At 47.8% G+C, this 27,241-nt stretch overlaps 1 protein-coding gene across 50 annotated transcripts; it reads left to right on the top strand.

The window, feature by feature from the left end:
* The first annotated feature begins 1,966 nt into the window (after positions 1-1,966).
* On the top strand, positions 1,967-26,583 carry TMPRSS9 (transmembrane serine protease 9). Of its 50 annotated transcripts, none has more exons than XM_023943058.2 (21): positions 1,992-2,276; positions 8,304-8,456; positions 10,908-11,059; positions 12,809-12,939; positions 13,357-13,424; positions 13,855-14,030; positions 14,971-15,012; positions 15,937-16,108; positions 16,326-16,600; positions 16,775-16,911; positions 18,129-18,444; positions 19,253-19,424; positions 20,647-20,918; positions 21,620-21,756; positions 22,252-22,609; positions 22,698-22,814; positions 24,232-24,403; positions 24,490-24,555; positions 24,716-24,981; positions 25,545-25,681; positions 26,157-26,583. In XM_023943058.2, exons 3-21 carry the CDS (start codon positions 10,936-10,938, stop codon positions 26,316-26,318), a joined length of 3,300 nt encoding a protein of 1,099 aa, XP_023798826.2. In that variant the 5' UTR covers positions 1,992-2,276; positions 8,304-8,456; positions 10,908-10,935; the 3' UTR covers positions 26,319-26,583. The 50 variants fall into 50 exon arrangements, with proteins under 50 accessions (XP_023798830.2, XP_023798829.2, XP_023798826.2 ...); XM_086862794.1 differs by having other exon boundaries at positions 2,003-2,276; positions 12,812-12,939; XM_023943059.2 differs by having other exon boundaries at positions 2,003-2,276; positions 12,812-12,939; positions 13,852-14,030.
* The last annotated feature ends 658 nt before the right edge of the window (positions 26,584-27,241 follow it).

Raw genomic sequence — 27,241 nt, 5'->3', positions numbered from 1 at the left:
GTCTCTCATAAAATTATGTTTATTATTTTTTCTATTCCTATGTTCTCTTACATCTTGATTGGCTTATCACTCTAAAATCAATATTAAAAATTGAATTAAATCAACCAATATTTTTTTCTCCTTCAAGAATGTCTCTTCCCAGTGCAGAAAAAGAAAATGAAACAAGGAAATCTGCACTTAAAATGTGTTTTGGGGGTGGTGATGTAGAGTGTGTGATGTACATCTTGATGTGTCAGGATGGGGTTCTTACGATAAAAAGTTCTTCATTTCTAAACAGTTTTCATAAGCTGATTCTGTCCCCATTCCATTTCTTGCTGTACCACAGGGAAAGAAGCAGGAGACAACCATTTAACCTCACATTCATTTTTTCCATGCCCTCAGTAAAAGGATCTTCCTGGGAAACAGAATGAAGTGAATGGTCTTTGAAATCCTTTCATGTAAAGTTCTCCTCACTGTGTTTTTTGCATCTAGAAATTTTCTTGACCATGGAAATCCATATCCCATGCATTTTCCAGCATTCCAGCATGAAATGTAGCAAACCAGCTAAACATTGTTAAAGATATTTAAATCCTTCTGGTGTACCACAATGTTTTCCTGATTGTTCTATTGAATTTTGAGTATTATATTACTTTAGTGCAGTGTTAATTTTATGTGTGCACTCTGACTGTGTGTGCAGCAAACGTAAGAGACAAAGGTGGTCCCAGCTGCCCCTGTTGAGTTTGATTGCCAGAGATCACAGCCATAGTGACTTGTCTTCTCACTTAACTTTGATATATTTACTCCCAGCCACTTCAGCAGGAGTGCAGAAACTGCTGCTCCTAATTTCTTACTTATTTGACCACTGATAATTTTGTTGGTTTCTTCTTTTATTGCAGTCCTCCTCCCCTTATTACTTTTCGTCTTTTGATTATGCAGTTTTGCATCTCCATTCACACAAAGATCCTCTTTATCTAATGAACTATTAAAAGGATGTCAATGCCTCACTCAGCTCTTCCACAGGTTTGTACAGCCCATCCGAAAGGACAGGACCTACCTGTGGTGTTCATGTGGCTCACAGCCAAACATGTTCAGATTCAGAGATTGCAGCATTTTTCTGGTTATTAGCTTGGTGCTAATAAGACCAAGGTTCTCAGTTTGATTCTCATATGGGCCATTCACTCAAGAGTTGGACTTGATGATCCTTCTGGGTCCCTTCAAACTCAGAGCAGACAATTGTTCATTATTGATGCTTAGCAGGAAACGTAAAACAGATTTCAGTTGTTGTTGCTCAGTCTGGAGAGATCCATAGCACAGCAGATACTAGGAATGAAAGGATACACTCTAAACAAAATCTACTTCAAAATCTCTATGACAATTTTATAATTTTAGAATTCTATGTTCTTACATTGCTTTGCCATCAAACACATGAACTGCTCAAGTTTGTTGTTAATGTTGAAGCTACTTAAGAACAGAAGTGGCAATTGGATGAGAGATGACTGTGTCAAGGAGTAGGCCAAAATTCTGACTAGAGCAAGAACTAAAACAAGTTCTCAGTTTTTCATGTCTTTTTTGTCTTTTCAATATGGCAGAAGAGTCACCTGTGGGCTTAAATAAGAACTTCAGCACAAGGAACTCTGTCCAATTTTGGCTTCTGCTGTTGGTGTGTGTGGTGTTGGATAATCCCTGCCCATTCCTGTGTAGCAGTGAGGCTGCTCTAACACAGAGGTTGTCAGGAGGATAAATACAGTAGGAACTGGAAGGGCTATGGATGTCTGACTGAGGAAATTAGTAGGGTTTTTTGGGAATCCTTCACCCTTTATGGTTTCTGTGTGCATGGGCCAGTGCTGGTTAACAGATCATCCCTGTGGCTTTAGTGTGGGGGCTGCTGAGTTCTGGTGATGGGGGAAATTCAGTGCTGCAGGTATGAACCACCCCACTTCAGGTACCTGTTTTCCTTTATGTCCTGCTGCTGGAGGGGATGGGAGCTGTACAGCGAGCTGCAGGAATGTCTCGTGACTGGGGAGAGGCAGGAGCTGGGGCATCACTGGTCCGGTTCCCAAAGCAGGCAGCTGGGGAGCGGGGGAGGGGGGCTGGGAGTGGAAAGTGTTTAATTCCAACATTCAGTGAAAGCAACAAACCAGCTCTTCAGGCTAAACTGTTCTTGTCTCTCAGCCTGTGCCTTTAAACTCCGCCGCGAACTCCCCCAGTGCCTCCCACCGCCCCCGCCGGCGCCCCGCGGGCCCGGGCGGCTGAGCTGCCGGGGAAGGCACCTGGCGGCAACGGGAAAAGCAAAGCGGGTGAGTCCCTGCTCCCTCCTAGGAGCACTTTTTACTTCCTTCAAGGTGCTGTCCTTTCTTGGCTCGGATGGGAAAAGAAAAATCTGCACCTTTCCCGACAACTGCACCCCACCTTTTGGATGCTCCTCGCCCCGCGGTCCCACCGCCTAGCGCGATCCCTTCTGCCTGGCTGGGGCTCGGGCAGCCCTCCTCCTTCTCCTCCTTCTCCTCCTTCTCCTCCTTCTCCTCCTTCTCCTCCTTCTCCTCCTTCTCCTCCTTCTCCTCCTTCTCCTCCTTCTCCTCCTTCTCCTCCTTCTCCTCCTTCTCCTCCTTCTCCTCCTCTCCCTGCTCTTTTTTCACCTTCTCCTCCTTCTTCACCACCTCCTTCTGTTCTTCCTCCTTGCTTCTCTATCAGAGTTAGACAGGTTTGCTGCCTGCACCCGCAGGTTTTCAGACAAGCTGGAGTTTGAAACTGCTTCTCCACGCTGGATTTTCCCCCGTACTCAGGAGAATCCCTCGTGCTTTGCTGGCTCTGAGGAAACGGCCTGTTTCTGAATTTATTGAGTGTGGGGGAAACAGCTCAGCTCACCTTTTATTGAAAGTAATGGAAAAAACTTCTGTGCTTGCTTTTAGTTGCTGATGGCTAAGTAGTTTTCCTTATGTAATTGCTTTTCAGTGCTTTTTGGTTCCATGTAATTCTAACATGATTTAGGGGAGACTGGGGGCACTTTGCACAAGCAGGTGTGTGGTGCTGGAGGGGGTTTGTTCATTCTGGACCAAGGGAACCCACTAGCTACAGAAACGGGGCTCCCCATCAAATGTCTGTGGAAGTTTGATCCTTCTGCCAGTAGTGTCCTGCAGTTGTATTTCTGTAGCACATTTCATCTTTTGCCTGTTAACCAGTGTGTGTTCAACAACATGTGGGACCTAATGGAGGAGCCTTGGTCAAAAGTGACCTCTAGACCCTCTTCTCTGAAAGTACTGGTTAAGAGAAACATCTTAATTTCTTAAACACTTTAGAAGCCAAATGCAGAGAATGGTCTATAGTATTTGAAAGCTATAGCAAATTAGGAAATATTCTAGAAAGAAAGCTCAGGATATTTAATGAAAAACAAAAAGTGCCACTTTGACAGTAATGCAGACCTAAATGCTGAAAAAACCAATATTATCAATGTAGGAAATACAAGAGTGAAACAGACGTGGCAGTGAGCAGCTTCGACCTAGGCATCGCACAAACTCTTCTAAATAACCTCTGGGTTGGGCTTAAAATAGTATAATCATTTGAGCTTAAATAAATATTTCTGTAGCTGGATAGTTCTTTGTCCCCATGGTTGAAGGGAAGGGCTTGAGAGTCACGCTGCTTCACAGCCACTTGTGTTGCATCCCTGAGGTTGCCCTGCAAAGAGCCCCTGTTTAAGGGAGGTCCCTGTAAGCGAGGTGCCAAACGAGGCAACCCCGCCCAGTGCAGGGCTCGAGCAGTCCGTGTGTGCCAGCGTCCTGCGGCTTCTGCTCGGGGATGCCCTGCTCAGGCAGGAGGGCTGGCCAAAGCCGTACAGAGGCACACAGCTTCAGCGCTGGAGTTTAGCATGCGGCACTATCCCCATATCGACACACGGAGAGTTTCACTCTGCGGCCTCTCTTTGACTCAGGTGCTGTGAGTTCACTGCTTCACTGATATCTTTCATCACTGGCTGCTTTCTCTGTGTCAAGTCTTCCTTTGAGGGAGCATGCATTGCAGGAAATTGATTTCAGGGTAGCTTGGGGTTTTTTTAATGTCTATCTGGCAATCTGTAATAACAACTGAAGCTAGGTAAAAATGTAATTTAATGTATGTAAGCTGGTGAGAAAGAACAAAATGTGATTATTTGTGAAATGAAGACCTCTACTTTAGACCCTGTTCCTCCAAGAACCTCTGGTCTCAGTATGTCCATCAGCTTCACTGGGACCAAGATTTCTCCTACATCCCCTGCACTGGGCCAAGCAGTGTTCAAGGGAGGCGAGTGAATGTCAGTGAAAGAAATGCCATGAGTTGAGCATGTGAGTTTTTCTTGGCCATTCATGAGCTGAAAAGTATCAAATTATATAGTGCTCCTATTTTGGAAAGTAACCAGACAAACATGGACTTACTGGATTCTCCCTGTGTGTATTCAGTATTTACTATCTGTACTGAGTTTTCAAGCCAGCACAGTTGAGGGGGCAAGGCTGCCTTTATTTTATTGTGTAATCCGTGGCTACAAGTTTAAGAAGTAATTGCAGGTCCAAATCCGCCCGGTACTTTGTTACCAGTGAGAGAGCTCAGGGCTGAGTGTCTCCAAGGTGGAAGTGATGTTAGGGCCTTTGTTACCCGTGATAATATGAGCACTGGGGAGCTCAGCTTGTCTGTCATGCCCCAGCTGAGACTGCTGAGCTGGCAGGCAGGGAGAGGATCTTCTTACTTGTAAATTGAGAGACATTTGTAGACCAAGGGGGACAATAAACAAGGCCAGCACAGTGGCATTTGGCTTGCTGGGAGCAGGACTACAGCTGAACAAGATGCATCTCCATGATGAGTGCTGCAGGTGAGCAGGGACTTGGAATCCTCACTGATCTGAGTGGCAGGGGCTTTCAATTTTGCTCACTTGCAGGCTGTGCGTGGTCTGGGAGCTTGCAGTGTCAGGGCTTTTCACTCAGTAACAAGAGGTGTCCTCAGCTCAATCTGCATTCTCTTGAGTGACAAGAGTTTCTTTCTGCTTGAAAGTAGACTTTAGCCTTTTAAACACAGCACAACCACTCTAAATGCTAACCTACAGAGAGATGGGGAACATGCTCTATTCATCCCTTACAGAAGCTGGAGATGGGTTAGAGCAAAAGGATTAGAGAAATACAGTGTTGGCTGGTCAGGGAACCAGTGTCATGGTAGAAGAAGCTCATGTCACCCAAAACAAAGGCCATGTAGTCAAACCTGTGTCTGCTGGTCATGGGAAGGTTTGACTTTGATGATGAGAGCTCTGTCCTCTATCTGCTCAACCAGCTGCTGCTGTCTCTGCATAGGCTTTTTTTTCATGACATAAGATCATCTCATCAGAAGATTTAAGGGGAAATATATGGGCTCACCAGGAAGCAAGTGTTGGAATAAATTCCAACACTCCCTTCTCTGGAGCCCCACTCAGAGAAAGTGACCTATAAGGAGGAACTGGCACACAGCTCTTTGCCTCTCCAGACTGACATCCTCACACTGCACCACCACCCAATAGATACCACTGGTTATAAATCCACTCCCTCACAAAAGTTTTCTGCCCTTCTCAGTAGCTGCTGTCACAAGTTCTGAGCTTCACTTCAACTAAATTCCCAACTGTATGGAAAAAAATCACTAGTCTTGAGCCCATTTTAACAGAGATATTTGAGGCTGGCTGTTGCCACCACCTTGCTCTGCCAACAGATGTGTTTGCACACCTCTAATCTCCTGTGGTCATGCTTCTCATCTCTCCTGCTCAGGGTCATGGTTTGGTGACATAGGTGTGTCACCAAAGGTCTGTTGTTTTGGTGGCTGTGATTTTGGATGGTGAATCTACCCAATGAGGCATATTAGAGTCTGCTTTCTGATTTTGGGCTATCTCCTTCTGGAGAAATATTCTGCTTCTGCTGCATTCCCCCTTTGAAGTGCCACAAATCTTATCTTGGTGATAAAATCAATAGTCCTTCACTTGCCTTTGGCCACATGCTCATTACTTGCTGTGGCTGCAGGCAGATCTGCTGCTGAGCTTGTGGTATGCCTTGAGCAAGCGGCATGTTTGTCATACCTGTGCCATCATTTTGCAAAGGCTCAGTCTGGATTTACAGGTCACAATGAGAGTTTTACAACCCCTGTGTCTGAAGGCTCAATAGACACCCTATTGCTGTGCTAAGAGCCACACCACCTTATTATGGGATGAAGCAATTAACAGTTGGTTATTCAAATGGTTCCAGCATAGTGGGTGCCCTTTATCACCCCAGTGTGGGAGAAACCATGCATGCTAGAGTACAGAAATGCAGCACAAAGACCCGAGAGTAGCCCAGACTCTCCACTGGGGGATTGCATGGGGGTGGGGGAGTGGTTTTCTTGCATTGTCCCTTGGGGGACATCAGGGTTTCCTTGCATTTGTTGTCTGTAAATGAAGTTGACTTTTGAAAACACAGATACTACTGTTTCTTTCCTATCTTTCTTTCCTCTGGCTAATAGTTCAGAGCAGGGCATCTCAGCTTGTGTCCTCATGATCGAGGGCTGCTGGCAGGGGCTGCCAGGCTGGGAATGGGAGAAACTGGAGAAGAGCAGGGGGAAGCCTGGGGCAGTGCAGTGCAAGACAGGAGTGTAAACACTCCTGTTCTGAAGGGAGACTGGAGAAGACTAGGAAGGCAGGATGCCTCAGGAAGTGAAAACATGAAAGGGAAAACAAGGTGAAGGAAGTAACCAAACAGTGGAATAAAGAAGGCCAGGGTATGTGGAGGTGAATGAAGAAAACCAGCCCTTTTGCTGGGCAGCTACCAGCACAGTACTGGGAGATCTGTGCTTCAGACTCAGGAGCTGTGGCATTTTACAAGAAGACAGTTTCTACCTGAAAACAGGAACCAGCACAATCTGTGCTGGAGACTGGGCCAGTCCTGCAGGTGTGTATGGCATGGGATCCCCTGAGCTGGAGAGACACCTGCCAGAGTGAGGCTGGGTCTGTGGCCAGTGCACGGACAAACAACCAGAGTGCTCCTCTCATGGCCCTGCCTTGTCCCTCTGTTGCTCCTGCAGGTGATATTCCCCCAACATGCTGCAAATGCATGTTCTCACACATGTGTGCATGCACACACACACAAGATCACACACACACTAAATGTGAGATCACACACACACACACACACACACACACACACACAAGTGAGATCACAAACACACCAAATGTGAGATCACACACACACACACACACACACACACACACACACACACACAAGATTACACACACACAAATGTGAGGTCACACACACATGAGATCACACACACTCACACATAGTCACACACACACACGAGATCATACACCCACATGTGCTATTTGTCCTCCTTGATGAGAAGAGTGGGTGTGAATGACAGTTTGGCTAATTGGGTAAAGGAATATTTTTACCATATCACTTTATATTTTACAATTTCCCTGCTTGAACCAGCTGAGAAATAAAATCCGTCTTCCAAGGAAATCCTATGGAATTACTCAAGGCTGCCCTAGAGCAAAATTCAGACTTCTGTGGAGAAAACAAGCAGCAGAAGAGCAGAGGTAGTGGCCACTTCCCAGCACCATGGCAGATCCTCAGGGACAACCAGAGATGGTGACAGTCTGCAGGACAGCTCTTCCTGTGCTGCACATCAGACATGCCTTCTCTGCTAAAATGTAACAGTGAAACGATGCCCCACTGGTATGGGCACTCTCTTAGGTCACAGTTCCCCACACCCTGCTCTCAGGGGCACCATGTTTTATAACCACTCACAAATATAAGCTGACAAAAAAACATAGATGTGCTTTTACTTCTCAATAGTCCTATTGGAAACTCATGACTGTTAATACTCTCCTAATTTCTGCCCCACTAACAACATTTACTTTTCACTCATCTGATTTTATGACACTATTTTTTACTGTGTATAGCTTCTTGCCACAGATCTCTGCTATGCATTTATAGATGATCCTTATTTTCTTTCAGGAAAAAAAAATAAGTTGCAATCTCTATTTTACTCTTGCAAAATGGGTTTTCCATTTACATGTCCTTTTAATTCTTTCTTAATTCACACCACTGACACCAAAAGAAAATAAACTTTCCTTATGCTAAAAGGGAGAGCAAAGACAAGTTTTGATTGTTTTGGGAAGTAGAAAGTTTCACTCTCTCTAAATAGTCTATTTTTTCCAGTTAAAATTCCTCTGCAATCACTAATACAAACTTCTTTCTAGGGTTCCAAGTACCTTTTATTTTAGTATGACTTTTACATGCAACTAAGATTGTATTGTCAAAAAAATAAGCCAGAGCAAATTTTGTCTGCAATGTTTGTTTTTTTTTTCTCAGATGCATTTGTCCTACCTTTGAGGTCCATTGAAATCCACTGTTGCATTGGTCAGCACACCTGAACTAGATTTCTGAGTGCCCACATTCAGCACACTGCAAGAGGGACAGTGACTCCAAAACCTACCGAAAGAGGGAAGGAGAGATTCCTCATCTGTATGTATTCAGGCCACAAGGACTTGTGTTCCCTACTTGTCTCCCCTTAGCCAGAGCTGAATTGTCAGAGATATTGTTAGCAGAACCCAGGGGCCACGGTGCCGATCTGTGCCAGGCTCAGTTACAGCTGAAAAAGAATATTTGGATGTCTGCTAAAAAAAGAGGCATTTTGGACAGACTCTCCCTTCCTCTCCCCTTTCTCCGTCTGTTGCCTCACAAAGAAGTGACCTTCTACAATCTCTTATCTAGAAGCTTTGGTTTAAAGAGCTGCTGACGCCTCTTGGAAAACACTGAAAAGCTCTTCTGAAACAGGGAGCTGCTTCTCCCTGTGTCCCTATCCTCTCCTCTTCCTTTCATTGCTGAATGCATTTACATTAGAAAAGGCTGTTCCTCTGCAGCTTCTCTGAAGTCACAGTCTGATTTACAGCAGTAGGGAATTGCTGCTGTGGCAGCCCAACCTCACAGCACCGTCTGAGTGGATAGGAAGTGACCAGGTGAGATGTGCCTCGGCAGAACAGACTTTTGAACTGAGGAAGGAAGAGCTGTGTGGGTTTCATACTCTTGATGCTGTTGACATCAAGACAGAGTAAGTTTGAGAGGTGATTGTGCCTAACCAAGGCTTTTCTGGTGTCTCCTGTAAATCTGAGTTTCCCCAACAGTACTCAAAAAACTCATTCTGAAGCTGAGGAGCCTCTGGACCCTTGGCCAAGAAGGTTGGACTTCCGTGGATTTCCACTCTAACCACACAAATTCCCTGAGACAACTTCAACCTGCCAGTTTGAACAGAAGGATTGTGTGTCTTCTTCCTGCCTATGTGGGAGAAATATTAATACAGTAATTTAATACATTTTAGGATCACAGGAAATCAGTGTCCCTCCTTGTCTCATCAGGCTTGTTGCAGGCACTAACCTGTCTGAATGAAGTAATAACTATGGATATTACAGGCTGGTTTCATTCCTTGTAATACCCAATTGTTGATGATGTGCAAATATAGTCTGTCTTGTACTACCAAGACTGCAGAGAAAAAACAAAAACCAAACAAACAAAAAACAAAGACATATTCTTTATATTTTTGGCATTTTTTAATTCACACTTGGAGCACCATATCCCACCTGGGCATCTTCAGTGCATGGAATGCATTGACATACTGAAACCAGCCTAGTAAAGGCCAGGAAAAGGTAGAGGCAGGAAAGTCGACAGGAAGGGGCTTTGCTTCTGATGCAGGACCAGTTGAGGTAAAATACAGGAAGAACCAGTGCCAATGTTGGCCACAGGGAAGGAGAATCTAGGGTAGCAGAAGAGCTGTAATCAAAGGACATATTAATTGCTCTGCATTACTAGGCATTGAGAGCTCTCATCTAAATGCTGTAGTGGGCTTTGCCACCCACTGTGATTTTATAATTCCTCCAGAATTCCTGCAAAAAATGTGGAATAGCATTGGGCTATATGAAACTTCACCCTGGAATCTGCCTCATAAACGACAAGATGCCTCATAAAATACTCTTTATTACTTAAAGAGTTTTAATCCATATAACACACACCTTGGGGATATAAGTAGCCTAATGCCAAGACTTCCATAGCCAGGTCAGAATGGTCCAGCAGGAGCAGATAATGATTTCTGAAGTATTCAGTGCCAATTAGCTCCAGTCCATTCATGAGCCAGAGTTCCAGGCAGGTCTCTTTCCACAGCTGTCTATTCAGACTGAAGTTTCACGTTTAAGGATGCAACTGTAGTACAGTTGTGTTTGCAGACATATAAGATTACTCTGAGATAAATGTTGAACTTTACAGCTCAGCTGTTCTACCTCTATTACTGTAGCTCCATGACTCCTGAGCAACACCAAGGCATCCTCTAGTGACACTGCCTGGGTTTAGGATCTTTATGAGGCGTGATGTCTAAGGCAGAAAGAGCAAGCCAAAATGTAAAGCCCCTAGCTACTCAGCCTGTGCTAAGAGCTGAGGAACCTGTTCACCCTGGCACTGTGGGCAGTAGGACCCTGGCACCCTGCTGCTAAGCAGGCCTGGGTTATTGCCTGCTAAAGAGCAGGTACAGGGTGCTGCCAGGCAGGTTCTGTGCTGCTGGGACACTGGCTCAGCATTCATCCAGAGCCTGAGCAGAACATGGAGATGGAGGCATCAGGCTGGTTCATGCTCACACTGGCATGGCCATTGTGAGCACAAGCACAATGGGCATCACCAGTCACTGGTGGCCTCCAAGGCCCACAAGACAGAGAAGGGGAACCAGGCAGGGAGGAGCCACCATGGTTGATGAGTCCAGGTCCTACAACTTGAATCTCCTGACTGCAGCCTGAGGCACATTCAGGGGACACAGTGTGTATCTACCCTTTCATTTCTTGAGGCAATGCACTCTTTGGAGCTCCTGAGGTAACCTTAGCTGGCAGGACAAATTTCATCCCAGTCTTGTCATTTTCCTCCTCTTTTTAATCACAGAGCCCATCTGTAGAGCTGCTCAGAAAGCATGGACCAGATAAAGACAGGGCAAGGCACCCAGAGAAGGAGACTGGGGGCCTGCTGCTGGAAGGTAACCGCTGCTGCTGCTGTGGTGGGCAGTGCAACAGCCCTCTGCCTGGGGATCCTGCTCGGTGAGTGTACAGCCAGGGACGTTCTTTCAGTTTATCAACTCCAAAAGGCAAGTGGTCTGCACTGCTTATAGCAAAAATCCTCAAACTCCTCCCACTGAAGACAAAATGCAGACATCTTTCTGCACAATTCATGAAAACTACAAGGGCTGTAGTCAGCTCATGTTCTCAATATGTGACTTTGGAGCACTTTACCTTCAGTGTCTCATGATACATATGCTCTATTCCTTTCCTACTTGACCAATCTGATGTCTTTCTATGGCAAGATGACCTGTCTAGTGGATGAGGGAAAGGGTCTGAATCTGTTTCAACTTCAGTAAAGCCTTTGACACCATTTCCCATAAACATTTTCTTGAAGAAACTGTCAGCTTATGGCTTGGATGGGTGTGCTCCTCAATGGGTAGCTGGATGACCAGGCCCAGAGAGTGGTGTTGAATGGAGTCACATCCAGCTGGAGACTAGTGACCAGTGGTGCTCCTCAGGGCCACTTTGGGGACAGCCTTGTTTAATATCTCTATTAATGGTCTAGATGAAGGGACCTCAGTCAGTTCACAGACAACCCAAGCTGGGTGGGATGTTTATCTGCTGAAGCAATAGTGTGGCCATCAGAACCAGGGCAGTGACTGTCCTCCTGTGCTGGGCACTTCTGAGGCCCCTCGAATCCTGGGGTCAGTTTTAGGTCACTCATGACAAGAAAGACATTGAGGGGCTGTAGTGTATCCAGAGAAGGAAATGGAGCTGGGGAAGGGGCTGAAGCACCAGGAGCAACTGGGGGTGCTGGACGGGCTCAGCCTGGAGATAAGGAGGCTGACGGAGGACCTTCTGGAAAAACTCCCTGACAGAAGGGGGCAACCAGGTGGGTGGTCAGGCTTTGCTCCCAGGAAACATGGACTGTGAAGAGGAAAATGCCTCAAGGTGGCCCAGAAGAGTTTAAGATTGGATATTGGGAAAGTTTCTTCACTGAAAGGGCTGTCCAGCCCTGGCACAGGTTTCCCAGAGGAGTGATGGAATCCCCATCCCTGCAGCGATTTAAGAAACATGTAGATGTGCCATTAGGGGACATGGGTTAGTAGTGGCCTTGGCAGTGCTGGTGGAATGATTTGACTCCATCTCAGAGGTCTTTTCCAACCTAAACAATTCCATGATTCTATTACTCTGACCTGTAATCTCTCTCTGTGACTTTGAAATTTCTTGTCACTGTACCTTGCTGCCTCTGCCATTTCCTATCATGACCACTTGCAGCCACTAAGCACTGCCAGTTTTACTGTCCCACTCCAGAGCATGACCACCATTTCCTTTCCTCTTCCACCTCCCTCCTGTTGCTTCTGCAGCCCCATGGCCAGATGCCACCTCAAGCCAGCACCCTGGTGAGGACCCAGCATGACATGACTGACAGATCCCATCTGTACAGTCAGTTTCTGGGCCAGCTTCAGTACCCAGAAGAACTTTCCCAAGGCTGTTCCTGCACAGATAGAGCCAATCTTAGGTTGTTGGCTGTACCCATCTGTTCATGAATTTCTGTCTCAGGCTTGGCAAAAATCCACTATATTCAAGTTCAAACAAATTCAGTGGAAAATGCTATTACTACACATGTGCAGGGTTATCCCAGTCCAGTTATGGGGCACTCCCAAGGCAGCTGGGATGGTCAGGGACAGTCAGGCTGCTAAAAACAAGGGGTTTGAAGGACATGATGATATCCATGTTGCAAAGCTGTGAGGAAAGCTGCTTCTGACAGACACCTTCCCTTTCCAGCAGCCTGCCATTCCACAGGAGAGGCCAGCTTTGAGCACACAGTGGAGCTGAAAGGAATCACATTCAACAGCAGCTTACAGATGGAGAACTCAGACTACTATAGGGTGCTGACACCTGCTCTTGAAAGACTGGTGAGTTGATCTGAGCCTTCTGGAAAAACGCTTGTGAAACACTGTAGTGGCAGCACCAGCAGAATCTGTATGCCAAGGGCAGGAGGAAAACTAGAACTTCTTAAACATCAACAAAGTACACTGTGGGGCTGAACCACACTTCAAGAGGCCCTGTCAGGGCCCTGAGAGACATTCATGGAGTGGGAAATTCTTCAGGCCTACTTGCAAACAAAATAAGGCATAAAAAAAGGATGTACTACCTCATGCCCTTAAAAGCCAGAGTAGGAGAAAGGTTACATATGAGCTGGACACGGGTGTTTCTGCTTATAGAGAAGAGACCATGCATCAACAGCTCCATTCCAGCAAAATCCCAGGCATCATCTATTCCCACCTCCTTGGGGTCCAGCAAGTGTGTGACCATCACTCTTTGCTTTGCAGTTTCTGTCCAGTCTCCAGGACTCCCAGCTGAACTGGAGTTGCACTGGTTGCACTATCCTGGGCTACAGGTGAGTGTAGGCAGCTAACTGCAGATCCTGCAGCTCATGTTTCAGGGCATTCTGACAAGCCTCACCAGGAAGGTGAACTCACACCTGTGCTCTTGTTCAAAGCTAGTACAAAGAGAAACTGTTTTTTGGCCAAGGCTGGATTTTCATCTGGGATTGCAACAGTGTTCTGGATTCTTTCACCTGGAAATGCAGACAGAAAGGCAGAGGAAAACAATTTTGTTCAACTACAGCTTTGGGCCAAAGGCAAAAAAAAATTCAAATGACCACTTCAACACAGAGAATCTCCAGAGAAACCTTCAATTGTTAAGAATCAAAATATTAAGAATAAAATTTGTTTCCTTTGAGTTCCCTGTAGACAACTAGCACAGGAACCTGTCCCTTGTACTGATCATAAAGCCAAGGTGCCCCTTAATTCTCTGTCTCCCAGTAGGAATGGAAATTCCGGTGTCATCGTCCATTTCCGCCTGCTCTTCGCTCCCCAGGATTCCCAACCCTTGAGCTCTATCTTGGAGGAGGAAGCTCTGAGGCATGGGCTGGCAGCTGCCCTGCACAAGCAGGCTTTCTCCCTGGCTGCCTACGGGACCATCTCCTCAGCTTCTCTCACAGGTACGGCCCTCCCACCTCTGCCAGGCAGGCAGAGCAGGGTGCCCTGTGCTGGGGCTGATGGCAACAAGGTCACACAGTTAAGCCACTATTAGTCTCAGACAAACAGCTGAGCTTTAGCTCTGCACATCCACTCAAGGCTTCATGCCCAGCAGCAGTGTTAGAAATGGGGGTGTTGCCAGGCACCCAGCAAACCAGCTGGGTTTGCTGGGTGCCTGGCAACCCAGCTGCTCCAGCTTCACCAGACAGCAGTGGAAACCAACCTACATCTTGTTTACTGCTTAACAGATATTTGTGGGGGCCCCAAATACCCCTCCAATACTAATACTGTCCTGCTGCTCTGCGCTGCGCTGCTCTGTTGCTATTTCTCATACTTAAATTACTCTCTGAAACCACCTGACAAGAAATTCTCCTTTCCTTCTGCGGAGTTGCATGTGACATAGGATTCCAGGTCCAGCCAATTTTTAAAAAAACCATGAGCCTGGGAAACAAGAAGGTGTGGGCTCCTCTGCAGCTCCCACAGCACCCTCTGCCACAATCAGCAGGACCCTTGGATCTTTGGGAGCCTTGTGCTGCCCAATTGGAAGGTGCTGAGAGTCCTCTTGGCTTTAGACAAACAGTCTTGCATAGCTGCAGCCCCAGTCTGCTCCTGAGAGGCAGCTCACTGCCACAGCTTTTGGGAATTTCTCTCTGCGCATGGAGACACCCCAAAGCCTGCCGGGCAATAGAGAGCTGCTCCTCCCCTGCCCTGTGGCAGAGCAAGGGTCCCCAGCAGGGGCCTGGGCTGTGCCTCACCCTCGATACGGGTGGGCAAAGAGACAGCCAGGAAAGAGAGGAAGATGCAGAAAAGCCTGTGGCAGCCCCAGCCCAGGAACACAGCTCCAGGACCTGAGTCTGGGCTGCCCTGCCCCTGCTGATCCTGATTCCTTCCTCTTTGTCCCAGGTCCCAACAAGGTTTCTTCGCACAGACCTGGACTGAAATCAGGTAAGAGCCAGGCATCAGGAAGAACCCCCTGCACTGTTCAGCCTCTTCCTCATCTTCTTCACCAAAAGGTGCTTGGGCCCCATTTTGTTCATAGCCTGGTGGCCCAGGGGCCTGCAAGCTCAAAATAAGCTGCAGCTCTTCTTGCAGCACTACCCTGCCCAGACCTGGGGGCAGCCAAGGAGCAGAGGTACAAGGATACAGTGGTTGTTGTCCCTGGGGAAGCCAGAGGAGAGTTGCTGTGTGGACTGCACAAGACATGAGTGACTCAAGCCTTACTGTCCCCAGGGAGCTGCCCTTGAGACACAGGCAGTCACTTGCCCTGACATCCAGTATGTGAAAAGAAAGCCCTGAACATGACAGTCAAACAGGCTGTGCTGATGCCTCTGATGGAAAGGGTTGTGCTGAATCTCCCACAGCAGGTCTCCTAGACATAGAGACCAGCCACAACCCACTGTTGGCAGACCTTGACAGGTGGGACACCATTGGCTCTCAAGCACTGAAGAGAGCCAAGGATATTACATGACTTTTCAAGCCAATAATAAATGGCTCCATCAGGATGAGGGAAATTTTGCCCTGGTCCCATCAACTGTGATGGGTTGTGGCAAGGTCCACCTTCCTGGTGGGCTGGCACAATGGACAAGAGCCACATGCCCCTGAGCTGCTGGAAGGAGGCACTATGCTGCTCTATGGTTTCTTGCTCCAGAAGAGTTTTGGGGAGGATGTTGTGATGGCCCAGTGTTTTGCAGTGTTCTCAAGCCTGCAGGTTAAAGGCAGCCCTGTGACATCCCAAGTACCATCCTGCTGTTTGAGCATATGCCAGCAGCACTCACAAAACCGAAGCAGCTTTTCCCACTTGCCCCCAAGAGCCTGTTGCTGGGGTGCAATGGCAGGATCCTGATGCACTGGCTTTCTCCTCCCTTTCAGACTGTGGGAGTCGCCCTGCCATGCAGACTGCCAGCAGGATAGTTGGAGGCTCAGAGGCGTCCAGAGGGGAGTTCCCGTGGCAAGTCAGCCTACGAGAGAACAATGAGCACTTCTGCGGGGCTGCAATCCTCACAGAGAAGTGGCTGGTGTCTGCTGCTCACTGCTTTACTGAGTAAGTTTTAGCCACACCACCATCCACCCTCCATCCCTGTTCCAAAAACTGCCATATCTGCTCAAGCTCACACTGCAACCACTCTGCCCCACCATGGGGAGAATGAGGAGTTTCCATCACTCCTGGAGTGGATGGCAGAATGGGCAGGAGGCAGCTTGGGTTTGCAGGACAATGCTGTGGCTGCAGGCTCACATGGCCCCCACTGTCTCTCCTCTAGGTTTCAGGACCCAGCCATGTGGGCAGCTTACACTGGGACCACATCCCTCAGAGGCTCTGACAGCAGTACAGTGAAAATGGACATTTCACAGATCATCCCACACCCCTCTTACAATGCTGACACAGCTGACTATGATGTGGCTGTGCTGGAGCTGAAGAGACCTGTGACTTTCACTAAGTACATACAGCCCGTGTGCCTGCCAGATGCTGGCCATCACTTCCCCACCAGCAAGAAGTGCCTTATTTCTGGCTGGGGCTACCTCAAGGAGGATTTCTGTAAGTAAAGCATGTTAGGCAGCAGAGGAGACATGGTGGGCTGTAAGCCAAGCAGAAAGCATCACAGGAGGGAACTCTGAACCTGCTCTGTCCAGCTGGGGTGTGCTGGGGTGAGCTGCTGATCCTGTGCAGGGCTCCCTGAACTGAACTCTCAATTGTGTCTTTCTTGTTCAGTGGTGAAACCTGACTTCCTGCAGAAAGCAACAGTGGAGCTTCTAGACCAGAACCTATGTTCCAGTCTCTACAGCCATGTCCTCACAGACAGAATGATGTGTGCTGGCTACCTGGAGGGGAAAGTTGACTCCTGCCAGGTAAGTTTTGCCCAGAGAAGACAGCACACCTGCCCACATAAGGCTTTTCCTTCCCAGTATGCACCAAGTGACACTTCAAGAAGCAGAACTGACACCATGGTCATTGTTTCTCATTGATGTTTGAGGCCCTGCATTGTACCCAAGCAGAGATCAGTGACTTCAGAAGACACAAATGAGGATATGTTCCCTGTTTAGAGCAGGGCACTGTTTTTTAAGGGGCTCTTTCAGCTAATTAACTATTAATTAGATCAAATCTAATTAACTTTTCTTCCTGAGCTGTCATCAGAACTGGCCCTACCAATATTCTGCACAGGTCTTCAGATCAAAATCCAGCTGGGCAAAGAGCAGCAGTGGAAACTAAAACATACACAACCGTTTTTGGAGAACAACAGAGTAGTTTTTTTAGGTAGCCTTTATCCATCCTGGAACTGCAGCTGGTCAGCTGCAGACAGGCCTGCCTTTCATAGTATGGAGAGAGGAAAGCTATGATGTGGGAGGAGGACTGGACTCTGTGGCTTGGCAAGACTGTTCAAACCAACAGAAACCAGCTAAACAAATCCATACTTTTCTGGTAGTAGCTCTTCATATTTCTGCATCAAATATAGTAGAAACACCAGAGAAGGGACCAAGAATTGAAGATTCAAAGTTGGATGATGAATGTAACCCATCTGGTTATTCATTACTGATCTAGAGCAATCTCATCCCCAGAAGGCATTACCAGCTTCACAGACACCACATGTCTATCAGTGATAGTCACAGGGCCCCACAATAACCAAGAATTGACCAAGGAACCATAGACCAAATCAAGAAAACCTCATGCAAGCATTAACGTGGTCTCCCTGGGTTGTGTATCAGGCAATGAATACCCATCATCTGGCTGTGTACAGGCTGCTAGGATCAACCTTTATGAGGTTTAACAAATCAAAGCAGTAGAAATGCTTAGAAATGCTATATCCTAGATTTTATGGATGGTGTCCTTTATTCTTCTGGCATATAAAGGACACAAGGCTTCTGTGTAATAGCAGGACAGTGTGCCCACACGGCGGAACACCTAAGGGCCAGCACAGAGATGCTCTACTCATCACTAGTTGAAGCAAATACGAAGTGAGTTAGGATACACAGGGACAGAGACCCCAGCTGGTAGAGGGATGCTAGGGCTAGCCAGGGCAAGCTCAGTGCATCCCCAGCGAGAGCTCACCATCTGGCTTTTCTTGCAGGGTGACTCTGGTGGGCCCCTGGTTTGCCAAGAACCATCTGGCAGATTTTTCCTGGCGGGAATTGTGAGTTGGGGTATTGGATGTGCTGAAGCCAGGCGCCCTGGGGTTTACACACGTGTTACCAAACTCAGAGACTGGATCTTGGATGCTATTTCTGCCTTCCCTACCTCCATAGCCCATACTGTTCGTCCAGTACACTTCAGGACTAACAGTAACACGGTCAGTGCTGAAGAGGTCAACACCACCACTGGAGCAACTCCCACCACCTCACCAGCCCCAGCTGCCAGCAGGCCAGTGACTGCAGCAAGACCACAAGGTATGAGCACCCACAGCAGGTGCACCCTGGTGGACAGAATGGCAGGTACAGGTCCAAATGTCAGGTTTGTTCCTCTGCTGACCTAAGCTGACCTTTTGTAGGGTGAGCCACACAACCCAAGTGCTAAGGCACAAGCGACACTATATGGCTGCCCTGGCTCAGTCCAGAGCAGCCTGGCAAAGTCACTCAGTCATGCAGTTCCATGTGTGCCATTGCTTTTGTGACTGTGTAATCTTGCTGTGTAACTGGTCTGCTCTGGCAGGCCTAGAACAGGCCACTAAGGCACAGCAGCATCTGACAGTATTTAACCTGTTGATCACTTACTTTTTGCTTGCCACCTAACTGCTCCCAGCAAAACTGATGGCTGCCCCTCCACAGTAGCCATGCATCTCTCCCTGAAGGAAAGAAATGCAGGTGTCTGCAGGATGACCTGTCCACTCTAAGGAGCTCTCTCAGTAGTTTTGCAAGAAGATGCAGATGAAGGGTATTTTTCTAAATCTGGAATAAACATTTTAGCTGGAATGGCAAGGCTAAGAGGCACAGAGCTACTGATTACTCTGCCTTCAAGAAAGGCCCAGGATTCATTATTTGCCAAGAGCAAGATGGAGAACAGCAGTTTTTGTGAAAGTCCAGCTGTACATGGCTACTATCAGGCACTGCCACTATCAGCTGGCAGGGCTTGAGTAGATGTCTCACACCTCAGCCCTAGCCTGCCCTTGCTAAGATTTACTGGTTAGAGAAAGCAAAGTCTCTCCTTGCTTGTCTACTGCTAGGAATACTCACAAGTCATGCTTTGACTTTTGTTCAGAGTGTGGAGGACAACCTGGGTTCTCTACACCCAGCAAGATTGTGGGAGGAACAGATGCTTCCAGAGGAGAGATCCCTTGGCAAGTCAGCCTGAAAGAAGACTCAAGACATTTCTGTGGAGCCACCATCTTTGGGGACCGCTGGCTGCTGTCAGCAGCTCACTGCTTCAATGAGTAAGAGCCCATCCCTGCCCCTGCTCCAGCTCACCTGCCCAGCAGCACAGAGCTGGGTAGCCAAATCCACAGTGTGGCACTGGAGTCAAGAAATGGAAATCAAGAACACATGTTGGACATTAATTTTTGCTATAACTAGAAATTCATAGAAAAAAGGATTTTGTGGGGAGGTTGGAATGAGGTAAAGAAAGATTAAAGCAGCCCGAGCAGGGAGCAAGGACAACACATCTAAAAGGAGTGGAAGAAGGTGTCACAAGAGAGTTTCTTTATAAACTTAACCTTAAAATCTGAAGGATTTTAAGACAACCTCATGCATTAAACATCTGGGCAATAAAGGAGCAAGTGAAACGGAAGGTAGACAAGTGTGAAATGAGGCACACAGCAAAACCAGCAGTGTCTGTCTGTGAATGAGGATGAGTCTCCATCAGCTGTTGCAATTCAAAACAAGAGGTCAGAAACATGTGGATATTGTCCTGAGAGCAGTGGTCTTGTGGCAGGGGCAGTTAATGAGCACAGGAATGCAGTAAAAAACAAAGGAGAAAAGAGGGATGTTGCTGGTAATGCACAGCACACCGACTGCTGCAACATCACAGGGAGGGCAAGAGTAACACTGTGTGAAAGCGCAAACAAGGCTCAGGGATGAGCTGGGTGTGGAGCAGCATCATAACAAGCACAATAAAATAGACCAGACTAGTCCTGGGGGAAAAAATCTAATGGAGAGGCAGTGTTTGTTGTGACTGTACAATAATGAAAGGTACAAAGTGTTTAGGGAATGCCTTTTGCCTGTCTTTTTAAGATACCAAATAATCACCAATGGAAAACAATCAAAAGGAAGCAGTTTTTTAAAATAAATTTAATTAAACTGAATATTAAAAATTCACCTGGGGTTAAAAAAAAAAAAAGAATAAAGCACAACTTTAGAAAAATCCAAATAAAACCAAAAAATCCAGCAAGACCTGCTGAATACAGAGATACCACCTGTGTGCCAGAACACTCCTGAAATGACAAATTTCTAGAGGTGTAGAGAGAATTATAATTACATGTTTATTTGCTCTTCAGGTAATATCCAACAGGTGCCACTGCTGGAAACATTCTTTGGGCCTGAATTAGCAGGGCTGCTTTGCTGCATGCTGATCATGTAAAGCTGTATGCAATTTTGAGGTCAGAATTCATGCCAGGCATAAGTGTGTGAGTATGCATTCTTAGGTTTATGTATTTGCAGGACAATGCCAGAAGAGATCGAAGCCTATGTGGGAACAACATCCCTAAATGGAACAGATGAGAATGCAGTGAAAGTCAGTGTAAAAAGAGTGGTCCCACATCCCCTCTTCAACCCCATGATTCTGGACTTCGATGTGGCTGTACTTGAACTGGCAAGACCTCTTGTCTTCAACAAATACATACAGCCAGTGTGCCTCCCACTTGCTGTGCAGAAGTTTCCCGTTGGCAAGAAATGCCTCATTTCTGGATGGGGTGACCTGCAGGAAGGGAACGGTAAGCAGTAATGCATTACCTGCTGATTTGCCTTGGAGCAGTGATACCCTGAGCAGCAAAGCCCATGCCACTGTGACCCACAGTCCTGGGAATGTATAGGACGGGGGTCAGTAACAGGGACAGTCAGGAACTGACAGAAACACAAGAATAAGGAAGAATAAAGGCACACAGAGCACTGCCTTAAGCAACAGTTACCTAGGAGTCACCAGCAAAGATGAAAATTGAGAGAGCACCTTGGTGGGAACCAGGAGAAACCTGCTGGACTGTCCTTAGTAGCTCTACCATGCTAAGCAAGTGTCAGGTGCTTGCCTCAGAGCCTGCTGCAGCTCTGGCAGGATGGTATGTCAGCCACAGCAGCCACTCTCAGTCACAGAGATGTTCCAAACAATGAACATAAGCACAGATCCCACTACAGGGAGAAGGCCTGAGTGACATGTGTGCTACTGAAGAAGTCCAGCTTACAAGAAGCCCACATTCTCAGGAGCATGGGACACAAACTATGTGCAGAATCCTTAGCACAGACACAAAACTGCACCCTGGGGTGAGCAACAAGCTTCAGGGCTGCAGAGAAAACAGGTTATATAGGACTCAATTCCCATGTGGGATTAGAGTCTGTTTTCCTAAAATATGTGTTCAGTGAGTCTAAAAGCCACTAGTTCCCTCCTTCTGCTGCACTCACTAATTCCACACTTTTCATGCAGACACCAAGCCCGAGATCCTGCAGAAAGCCTCTGTGGGCATCATAGAACAGAACACCTGCAACTTCCTCTACAACTTCTCCCTCACTGACCGAATGATCTGTGCTGGCTTCATGGAAGGGATGGTAGACTCATGTCAGGTAAAAGTGTGGGATTTCTCTACTCTGTAGATTGTTCTAGAAAGCTGGGCTAACTCTGCCTTCAGCAGATCCCTGTGAAATATTTAGTGAGCTGCTGTAATACAGCTGTGTAATTCACATATACTTGAGCACAAAACCCCAACCCACTACTTTGGAAATCTAGAAAAATAAATAAAGCTCCACCAAGCTGAGAATTACTTAAACCAACATTCTACCACTCTGTCTGGCCAGACAAATCCTGGATGAAGCAGGTCTCCTCCTGTGGCAGTGAGTCAGTGGCAGTTGGTGGCAGCTGTGGAAAGGTGCTGACAGAAGCCAGGTTGAGCTACTGACCCTAGCTTCAACTTCTGCAAGCTCATGCCCTGCAGACACACTCTATGACAGCAGACAGACCCACAAGACTGAAGAAAGAAGAGTTGGGGGTAGTTAAGTCCTGGTGTGTCTGAGGGGCAGACCTGATTGGACTGAGTAGCCATTGCCTTGCTTCTTCCACAGGGAGATTCAGGTGGGCCCTTGGCCTGTGAGGTGACCCCGGGAGTGTTTTACCTTGCCGGCATCGTGAGCTGGGGATTTGGTTGTGCCCAGGCTATGAGACCTGGTGTGTACTCCAGAATTACCAAATTCACAGACTGGATCCTGGACACCATCTCCCAGTTGCCCAGTGATGGCACAAGCACACCTTCCAGTTCAGCCATCCCTAGAACTTCTGCCACGGCCATTTATATCCAGCCCAGCACAATGGCTGCAAGTCCAACCAGCAGAACCACCCTGGAGACAAAGATGAACAGAACCATGAATGAAACTTCCACAGCTCTGAGAGCAACTGAGACTGTGAAGCCTACCCAAACCCCAGGTAAAACTGATAACTCATGCATTGACATATTGGCAGGAGGCCTCCAGCACAGAGGGTACTGAGCAGGCCATGGGTTATTGCCTTCCAGTGGTGCCTTGTACCAGCCTCACTTTCAAGTGTTCCAGCAAGGTGTGTATTGGAAAAGAAAATCCTGAATGTGATGGTGTTGTGGACTGCAGCAATGGTTTCGATGAGCGCAACTGTGGTGAGTTCTCCTCTGTAGCCTGTGGCTGCTGCCAGCTGTGCTCTACATGACCTGGACTCCACAGTGGTACCCACCTGTCTTGCTTTTGGAAGACAGGTGTCTGCTAGGGAAGGCAGGAGCCTGCCTTGGAATGAAGATGTAGACCCCCTCCCTCTGAATTATTATAATTTTGAAATCAAGGAGCTCTCAGACAGAGATCTGGGGATAGGAATAACAGTTCTTTAATAGAGTGTATAATGAGGCATACAAACAACAATAACTACAGTGTTAACAACAAAACAGAACCAGGGACCCCATGACAGCCTTCTCAGCTGGGACGGGAAAGGATGGAGGAGAGGCTTTGCTTCACAAACCCCCTCGGGCAGTCCTGGTGCTCCTGAGGGGCTCTGAGGAACACTCAGCTGGAACAGCAGGGATGAGCTGAGATCCTGGGCCAGTGGCTGAGGTGGATCAGCAGGGATGAGCTGAGATCCTGGGCCAGTGGCTGAGGTGGATCAGCAGCTCCACGGTGGTGGCTGGCACTGCCACACGTCCCGGCAGTACAGGGGGTGCGAGGCCACCAACGAAGAGGGAAGGAGAAGAAGCAGCAGCTCTGTCTGGGTGATGGTGAATTCCCTTCTCTCCACAGCAACAGCTCCCAGCAAAGTGTCCTTCTCTGTAGCTGAAGAAGCCGCCAAATTGTCCCCACCCTCCCCTTTTCCTGCCCCCCTTGGCCCAGCCAAACACTTTGTGTTTTCTCAAGCACCCACCAAGTACCTGCAGTCAGGTTTTCCCCAAAACTAGTGGGTAAAAACTCCACAGGTGGGCCAGAACTAAAAGAAGGACACCTAACCCCCAACACCACCATATTCACACTAGTTGTCTTGGGCCCAGACACTGGGAGGGGGGGGGGGGGGGGGGGGGGCAGCCCACTGTGACACAGATTGTACTTGTGCTGCCAGAACCTAAAACATGATAAAGCTAGATGAGCCAGATCCAAATTTATTGCCAGAAAGTGGGGCCTCTTCTACTCTGCTACAGACATTAGAACCCATTTCCCAACATACAGGCCTTTTGGCCAGTCAGTCTGGGAGCTCAAGGTGGCAAGACAGCTCTGCACAACATGGCAGTCCAGAAAGTGTCTTGTCATCCCTGGGACTTCACTTTGGGCTCCACATTCCTTGCCATTTGATAGCTCAGACAGCCCATCCACTTGTGCTCCTCGAATACCACATCCTTGGAAGGTGTGATCTGTATTAACAAGTCTGCAAAATATACCCTTCTGTCAAGCCTTGCCTTAGCTGGGTGAAGTGAATTCACCACATCCTACTGCCCTGTGTACATGAAGGTTTTCCCACAGCACAGGTTATGGAAGGCAGGAAGTCATTCCTTTCATTTATGATTACTTAAACCCACAGTGCTTCTTCCTCTGTTCCAGACTGTGGCCTGACAACTGCTCTGGCCTTCAGCAAGATTGTGGGTGGTAGCAGTGCAGCCCAAGGAGAATGGCCCTGGCAAGTCAGTCTGTGGCTTCGGCGGAAGGAGCACAAGTGTGGGGCTGTTCTCATTGCTGACCGGTGGCTGCTCTCTGCAGCTCACTGCTTTGACATGTAAGTCTAAGATGAGCTAGTTAAGGCAGCTGGCTCTTGCCTCAGTCCCATCAGCCAATTTACCCTTCCCCTCCCTCGCTGTCCAGCACCCTGGCTGGGATGATATGCCCCACAGGAAGCACACACTCCCTATCAGAGAAATGCCCCTGCAGGTAAGTGGGAAGAGGAATGGGTGGAACACAGCCTGAGTACACCCACTGTTCTGGAGACAGGGGTCCTGACCTCCCAAGGTGTGGCCAGCCCCACAAGTGGAGGGATGGCCCTCCTTGTGAGGCTATGCTCCTAACAGCCAGGTTTACTGTCTTTCTGCAGTTACAGTGACCCCAAAATGTGGGTGGCCTTTCTAGGAACACCCTTCCTGAGTGGCATCAATGGCAAAATGGAGAAAATATTCCGTATCTACAAACATCCTTTTTACAACGTCTACAGCCTAGACTATGATGTGGCACTACTGGAACTGAGCACACCTGTCAAGTTCAGCAGCACCATCAGACCAATATGTCTCCCAGACAATTCTCACATCTTCCATGAAGGGGCCAGATGCTTCATCACAGGCTGGGGCTCCACAAAGGAAGGAGGTACTGGCTGAGAGGGCCCTATCACATCCATAATGTCCAAGTTCACTGCTACTTACACCTCAACACATCTACAGCTCCCATACCACCACCTCAAGCACTCCCATCCCAGTCAGATGGGATGGGAGTGCTTGAGGTGCACTCCTCAGAGTGCACTCTGCAGAGAATACCAAGCTGGGCAAGGCCTGGTGTCACCATCATCTCCTCCCCAGCTACCATGTGCACTACTCCTCCTCTTTATCACATCTTTGCCCTCTTGGAGCCTTCCCAAGCTTTCTACATGCCAGCCACTGTGCTCTCCACCCCTATAGCAGCTGCTCCAGCTGTGCTCCTGCAGTACAAGAACCACCCCAATACCATTTGTATCTTGTCAGCCAAGCTGCCTGACAAACTACACACCCAAGTGACCTTCCTGTGTTTGCTCTGCTGAACCAGGCGTGACTCACTTTCCCAGAGCAGGTCCCTCCCTCTGGCAAGCAAGTAAAGCTGCAGAGACCCCATTTCTTCACATGCTGCTGTTTCTTATGTGCTCTTTACCCAGCTAACAGCAATACTTATCTCCTCAGGTCTCATGTCAAAGCATCTGCAAAAAGCGGCAGTGAACATGATTGGAGACCAGGCTTGCAAAAAGTTTTACCCTGTCCAGATCAGCAGCAGGATGCTGTGTGCTGGTTTCCCACAGGGCACCGTCGACAGCTGTTCAGTGAGTGCAATAGCAGCAAAACGCTGTGGCTAGAACAGAGCAAGCTCCTGCCAAGTCCCTAGACTATATTCTCTCAGGAGGGCCCTGCCCTGCTTCCCCTAGCTCAGCTGTCTGTCCATCCATTAACTGGCTGCTGCTTTTATCCATGTTCATCCTGCATACACCTCATGCTGCTTGCCCCACCAACCTGACAGGTCAGAGAAATACACAGAGAGGTAGTGCTAAGCAAGAGACCACATGAAGCCTGTTCCATGTTGCTACTGTACCTTCAAACACACTCTTCTATGTTCTAGAACCCCAGCCCCAGATTGTTCATGCAGGTACATCACTGAGCAGTCATCCAGCTTGGAATGGGGCTCCCCGGGAAGTGGGGAACAGGACAGCAAATGCCCATGCCCAGAGAGATGGACATTTCACAGCAGGGGGAGCTGCACTTCCTGTGGCTTGATACTGGATCCTTTTCCTCTCTCTGCAGGGTGATGCAGGTGGGCCCCTGGCATGTAAAGAACCTTCAGGGAAGTGGTTTCTAGCAGGAATCACAAGCTGGGGCTATGGCTGTGCCAGGCCATACTTTCCTGGTGTCTACACCAAAGTCACAGCTGTCCAGGGCTGGATTGTACAGAACCTGAAGCTCTGAAACTACATTTCACCACTCAGGGAAGGTGATGAATGAGAGGAATAACTGCCAGAGGATGCACTAACCCCTCAGCTACTGTACATGTACTGTACTGTCCTGATGTTGCAAAGGGGTGAAGATGGCCTTGCAGGTATTAAGCAAATGGCAGTGTTGTGTGACCTGCTGGTTGTTACACCAAGGCATTTGATAAGTACTTTGCATAGAAAGGTACAAAATTCTAGATATTTTCTATAAATAAATGAAGCCTGTCTCATCTGGCCAAACATACTGTGCATTAAAACATGACCTTTGTAGTTGGATGGGTGTCAGAAACATCTGCCAAAGATTCATGGAGTTTGGCTGACCTCTGCCTATGAACTGTCATTCAAAGCCAAGCCAACAGACTCATGACCTTTGCCCCAGCCCAAAGTTATGCCCTTGCAGAAGTTTCAGACCACAGTAACTTGATGGAGCTGTTGCGCTGTGCAGTGGCTTTTGAGAAAGGTATGATGCTGTTTCCAATTAGTGCATGGTACTAGAGAGTTCAGTGATGACTTCCTGGCTCACCATTTGATCCCAAGAGAATGCAGGACTAGAGCACTTGGGAGTTCAGACTGCACAGGCCCTCACCCATACTAGAGTACTAGGAGGGGCTTCTCACACACCCCTCTGCAGTTCCTTTTGCATTAGTTAACAGGTGATTAAACTAGAAAAGATTAAGGCATGACCACACAAACCACTGTCTGGGTAAACTAGGTGGGAAAAATTTAAAGTGCTGAGATAGTGGTGTAAAGTATTCTTGTCAGGTCCCACCAGTCAGCATAAGACACATAGACAGCTGTTCACAAGCAAAGAACTGCAGCAAAGATCATGTGCTGAGACTTTGGCAGAGCAGACCTAGACACATCCCCATTGATTCAGCCACCAAAACTGAACTATATATA

Source organism: Cyanistes caeruleus, chromosome 25 (genome assembly GCF_971803275.1).
Source record: "Cyanistes caeruleus chromosome 25, bCyaCae1.hap1.1, whole genome shotgun sequence".
NCBI lineage: Eukaryota > Metazoa > Chordata > Aves > Passeriformes > Paridae > Cyanistes > Cyanistes caeruleus.
The sequence above is the reverse complement of the archived record's forward strand: the minus strand, read 5'-3'. Positions and strand labels throughout refer to the sequence as shown.

Coding starts and splice junctions, on each gene's coding strand:
- TMPRSS9 (XM_023943054.2), top strand. CDS start 10,936: ATGGACCAGATAAAGACAGGGCAAGGCACCCAGAGAAGGAGACTGGGG. Junction 15,013..15,936: donor CAGACCTGGACTGAAATCAG/GTAAGAGCCAGG, acceptor CCTCCCTTTCAG/ACTGTGGGAGTCGCCCTGCC. Junction 19,425..20,646: donor GCAGCTCACTGCTTCAATGA/GTAAGAGCCCAT, acceptor ATGTATTTGCAG/GACAATGCCAGAAGAGATCG.